Source organism: Egretta garzetta, unplaced genomic scaffold (genome assembly GCF_000687185.1).
Source record: "Egretta garzetta isolate BGI_Z169 unplaced genomic scaffold, ASM68718v1 scaffold393, whole genome shotgun sequence".
Taxonomy (NCBI): Eukaryota; Metazoa; Chordata; class Aves; order Pelecaniformes; family Ardeidae; genus Egretta; species Egretta garzetta.
This window is the reverse complement of record NW_009259238.1, coordinates 907078-912930: the sequence shown is the minus strand read 5'-3', so window position 1 is coordinate 912930 and position 5853 is coordinate 907078. Positions and strand designations below refer to the sequence as shown.

Sequence of the window (5853 nt, the reverse complement as noted above, 5' to 3'; positions counted from 1 at the left end):
GCTCCCCCCGAGATTCTCCGAGCCTCAGGGCGCGGTGGATACCGGCGATTCGCAGAAGGTTCATCAGCCGAAAGAAAAAAACCAACCCCCCTCAAGCCTAGCCTTCCCTCAAGCCCCCCTAGCCTTCCATCATCCCAAGCGGGATGAGCCGATTTATCTGGCAGCTGCGCCGCCGCCAGAACCCATGGACCGAGGCCTCGTCGTCGTGTCCAGCCCATCCGAGGTGGTTTGAAAGGCAGTTTGATCACACGCCGGTACCTTCCAAGGGAAAAGACACTGTTTCCAAAGCGAGTAGGGGAAGGTATAACAAGAACAAATAGCTGGAAATGGAGCGCAGCCAACTTTTTAATTACAAGATGATTAAACTACCAATCTGTAATTATTTAAGTGTACCTTTACCAAGCACCCCGATAACCAAGGACCTAATGAACTTTGCAAACCGCTAGGCAAGATGAACTACTGTCAACTGTTAGATAAGCTGCAACTAAAAAACTGAGGATGCCAGCAACTACATCAATACAGAAGAATACAAGGTCTTTTCTCTGGCAAAAAGTGGAATAATCTTTAACAACCAGCCAGCTGAGCAGGTGGAAGCAGCAGCCCACGAGTCAGAATTTAAGCCTAATTGTTCCAAGGAACATTATAAAATCTTATCAAACTGTCACCACAAAACCACAGTTGTGCAAAACTTCAACTGCTTGGTTAGTACCTGAAGGCGGGAGCCATGCAGGCTCCAACGGTCCCAGTAAAAGCTCCAGAGCAGCCCCCTTACATCTGCTGTTTTCCAATAACTTCTACGCTGGGTGAGACAAGAGATTTCAGGAGAATTACGTGATTTCAGAAGCGACCAAAGTAGTAACCTGGAACAATTCACAGCAAAACTTCCTTAGTATTAAAATCATTACAGTGTTAAAATGCCTAAGAAAAAGTTTGAAAATGTTTAACTATTTTTAAATAATTTTTAAATATATATAAACATATGTATAATATGGATAGATACATGGTAAAGTGTTTCCAAATTATTATTTGTTTATCCATTACTTATTGGCTACTTTTAATGAGCTTTGGGGTTTGTTTGGAGGTTTATTCCATTTTGTTTTTTCCTTTACTTTTAAATAAAACAAGTCTTTAAGGAAAGGTGAAGGTTTTAGTTGTAAAAAATAAAAAGGAATAAATACATGTTCAGAAAAGATCTTACAAGCTCATATTTGGAAGCAGGAGCAAAATATTCAAAGACCAGTGAATTACTGTGGGGTTTAGTCCTCCCCCGCCCAGCAAGGCTGTCTGCTGCTCTGTCGCCTTGCCTTTGCCTGGCTGCTTATGGTTGGGAGCCATTGGGGCCCTATGTCCGTAGGTAGGATCCAGTGGGAAACATCCTTGCTCAGTCATCCTCTCTCTGTGGATGCTTGTGTCGTCTTTAGCTTGGTATCCTTTGATATCGGTCAGTCTAGGGAGCAAAGGCAAGGCGTGAGGAGAGGCTCAAAATACTTTAACAAAAGCCCTGTTGACAGAAACCCCCTTGGAATGGTTATAACTCAGTAAGTTAATACCCAAGTTCAAAACCTAAGTAAAGTGAATGCATCCTTACCTCAAGAAATGAGTAATTAAACAAAAGTACAGTGTTTACTTAACGTTCGTCTTGTAAAGTTTGCAAGTCTTAAGCTAATATTAACTACTTCAAGAACTACTGCAAGTTTATGGTGTTCTCGCACACAAGTTTGAAACACCAGTTGAGTGTATTTATCTTTTCCGTGGTGTATGATTCTTTTTTTGCACAATTCAGCCAGCGTGAGCAGCTCCAAGCTCTTCTGCAGACTACTAAAGACCTGTAATACACTACCCAATATTTTTTCTTAAATAAATAGCACAGAAACAGGAAGTACATTTGTTGACAGACAGGCAAGGGTTGAACACTGCAAGCGAAATAAAATATATCCCAAGGGCTTATGTGAAAACCATTTATTCACTTCCAAATAAGTGGATGAGTATTAAGGACCTTCTGCTGTTACTTTTTTTGTTTCTTAGACTAAATAAGTATGTGAATCTTAATCTGAGTATTAGAAAAAAAATTTGTTATAGTATGAATTTTATGGGTTTCACAAGGGTGCACACAAAACTGAAAATAAACTCACTTTCCAAATAACTGAGGTAAGTCTTTGGAGGTTTAATAACTTAGTTTACTGACAAATATATTTGTTAATTACCTATCTAATCTGTGCAGAAGTGCCTTATACCTGAAAGGTGCTATAAACCCAGAAATTACTAGTTCTCCTCCATCGTGTTTTCACACAGAACGGCTATTCGAGCTAGAAGACATTTGTCGATGCTCCTGGAGGCTGAAAATGTGGTCTGAAAAATACTGATACTAGAGAGACTTCACTAGTGAAATATTTCATCCCCTACTTCTCCAAGGGAACTCGATGATGGGAGGCTCCATCTAGAGATCACATACTGCAAATTCTTCTAAAGTGTTGATGTTGCTGTCAGGGATCCAGGATTTGCCCCGGCTTTCAGCCTCAGCCTGGCTCACGGTGGGGGTCGGCACAGAAGAGATCAGCCTTCCCTGCGATACGACGGGATGCCTTGGATTACCTATTACAAAAGTGAGTTTTCCTGGATGCCCATGAAGATGTTGCCACATTACCCATGATGTGTCATTCCGTGCCTTTGACATCTCAGTTTCAGAAAGCAGCAACACGCCCAGTAGTAGGAGCTGCCACCTCCAGTGGCTCCTGGGCAAAGGAGGGAGGGAGAGCAGTCAGCGGCACTTGCCGCAGGATGCCTGCCATGCTGCTGCGCTGGGGGCCAAGGAGGTGGCTTTGGAGTAAGCACCTGGGCACACATGGAAAGGGTGGGAAGCAAGTAAAGAATGAAAAAAAAAAAAAAAACACTTGGCTGGAGAGAAAGGGCTTAACATTATAGTCTGGGGCTTGAAGGATCCTGGCCAGAAAAGAGGGTGGGGGAGGTTTGGGATGGCCAGAATGCCTATATCTGAGCAAACTGAAACAGCTTGGACTTTTGCAGAAAGCTTTCTTAGGTTTATTATGACTGTGTTATCGTTTTGCTTCCTTAATGGCTTTCTTCCAGATTTTCTGGGGGGGAGGGGGGGGAAAAAGTATGCTGTCCTGCATAGCTTTGGTGGGGATGTAACACCCCTTACCCCCACCCCCCAAAACCCCAGGCATTACACTACAGGTAAAACAAGTGCTGAAGCTTCCTAATTAACTTAATCTTAATTTACAGAAAACAAATGGGCTGCAATGAAAACATGCAGTTGACACCCACCTGTTGAGAACAGACATCACGAGGGTGTCCCGGTGTGCTCAGTTATCATTAGGAGAATGGGGGCAATAGGAATGTTGTGCAACAACATAGTGGTTTAAATTCTTAAAAGATGTGTTCACTATACATATTGATATGCAAAATGACAGTCATTTTAAATGCAAATCCCTAATTACAGTGTCAAAGGTGCCACTTTGAAGAGCAATACTCAATTACTACTCCACCATTACATAGTGCCTTTACAAATGAGAACCAGTGTCTTTTTCTCAGAGAGGTTGCACAGAAAATCTGAAGTGAGAAGCCAAGGCAGACATGTGGGACATGATCCAGTTGCGGAGCAGGACTCACACCTAACTTTTCCAGAGAGTAGCCTTCGTTATTTCAGTGGAAGTTCTCAGAAGTACTTTAGCAGCTTGCTGGCTTGGATATAGGTTGCGCTGCAAAATACAGATTAATATTAAGACATTAAGTAAAACTGATAAAAAGTAAAACTATACAGAGCACAGAGAGCTGCTTTTTTTTATTTCATTTTATCTTTTATCCTGTCCAAATTCCCCTTCTTTCATTTCTTCCCTCTCTCCCAACTCAAATTAATATGGAATCTTTATATTATATTTATATAATAAATATATTTTATTATTATATTATATTTATATTTCTGTCCCACACCTTCACAGTGCACCTTCTTGGCGTGCTCACTAGTTTTCTCCATCCATTATAATATAGGCTTCCTATAAAGCTTAAGAAAATTAACCTTTGAATATCAACACTTTCTACTAATACAGACATTTTAATGACAGGAGATACTCTGTGATGCCATATGCACTTGTAACTAATTTCTGTGTAGAATTTTGACTTCTGAACCTATATATGCAATTGTAAAACCTCAAAAAGTAAAATTATTAAAATGGCAGCTCAGTTAGTAAAGAATGAAGTTTCAAACTGGTTAGGTTCCCTCCTTCAGTGTGTAGCCGGGTTACTCAGGGCTACCTCCAAACTCGCATCCTTGTCTCGCGTTACTTTGCCTACCGAAAGCAGCAGAGATGCTTCCATTCCAGTCTGGTAGTTGAAGAGGTTGTGCTCGGACAAGAGGTTTTAAAGGTCCTGCTGACCAGCTGCACCGTTCTGGATAACCGGTTTCCCAGGTATGTTCCAGAGTCTGTAAACTGCAGGAATTGAAACTCAGCCAGCTCAGCTCAAGGCCTTTCAGCACAGAAAGTTACTGCCTTACACTGCTAGACATGCGCATGTCTTTCAAGCAATAATTCATGTTTTGAGCATGCACATGTTCTGCAATCATCTAATGCATACTTGCTTTTCATTCAAAAAGGCTACTCTTATCAGACCAAATAGCTAGCTATTAGCAATAGCTTTCTCTTGTACTGGTTTATCATAGGAAAACATTGGTTCATTATCGCAGAGATATTCCAGTAGTGCTGTGGTTTGAGTTTTGCTACTTGGCCGTATGAAAAAGCCAATTCTCCAAAGTCTCAGTTCTTCAATTTCTTCTTTTTCAACTATTTTTTACGACACTCTGATTGCCTGTAATTGCTTTCCACACTCAGTTAGTCTCAGTTCTTCAATTTCTTCTTTTTCAACTACACTCTGATTGCCTGTAATTGCTTTCCACAGTCAGTAGCATCATGAGAAGCCTCTGACTTTTGTTATTCACTGGACAAGTTAACAGGTTATTCGCTTTTTTCCCTGTAACACCGTAGCTTCCTAAGGAGTAAACTGGCATCATAAACAAGAACAGCAGGGAGAGAAGCCGATTTTGTTTTGTCATCAGCCCGTTTGCTGCCGTTACTATTCAAAGTTTACAAGGAGCAAGAGTTGTAAGAAGCTTCGAGAAGTGCAGTGACTTAAGAACTGGAGTTTCAAAATTAATTTTTGAGATTCAGAAATATACTTAAAAAGTGAGTGCCTGACTGGGATCATTTCTGAAGCTAGAGCACGACCTCTAGGTGGTGCTGACGAGCTGTTACTCCATGAGGTTAAGGCATATGCCAGTTTATTAAAATATATTCTGGACCATTACCTTTTGGCAGTTACGTTCAGGCACGGGGATAGCAGGTTTAGCAGTTAAATTTCTGCAAATTTCTTATTGTAATACAGTGGGTTTAAATCTATAACCATAAAGAATAATTCAATTCCTTCTTCAGTACACGGGCAACAGCAAGTACACAGCAAATGAAATCGTGCAAGACAGCATGGGGTAAGACAAAGCACCCAAGTAATTTCAGGGACCACAGTTTAGGTCTCAATGGGCTATGAAAAATAACTTAAGATTTTTATAAAAATAACTAGAGGGGAAATTTGAAAGCTAAACAGCAGAGATGCATACAATTAGATGAACTAGAAATGGTATTTTCAGCTCCTTTAAATGAGTTTGAGATGCAGCCAGTAATTGCATTTTATTCTGACATTTATTACTAGAAAGAGTAAACTGTATTGCTGTACGTGCATTAGAATCACAGAATGGTTTGGGTTGGAAGGGACCTTTAAAGGTCGACTGGTCCAACCCCCTGCCATCAGCAGGGACATCTTCAACAGGGTCGGGTTGCTCAGAGC

At 41.0% G+C, this 5853-nt stretch overlaps 1 protein-coding gene across 1 annotated transcript in view; it reads right to left on the bottom strand.

The window, feature by feature from the left end:
• The window catches only part of HTRA1 (HtrA serine peptidase 1), a 36813-nt gene extending 35478 nt beyond the window's left edge, over nt 1-1335 (bottom strand). Inside the window, exons 1-2 of the mRNA XM_035891549.1 lie at nt 1249-1335; nt 710-794 (exon numbers count right to left, since the gene is read on the bottom strand). Of these exons, the coding sequence (XP_035747442.1) occupies nt 710-794; nt 1249-1335 (172 nt within the window). The remainder of the gene's footprint in view (nt 1-709; nt 795-1248) is intronic.
• Nucleotides 1336-5853: the final 4518 nt, after the last annotated feature.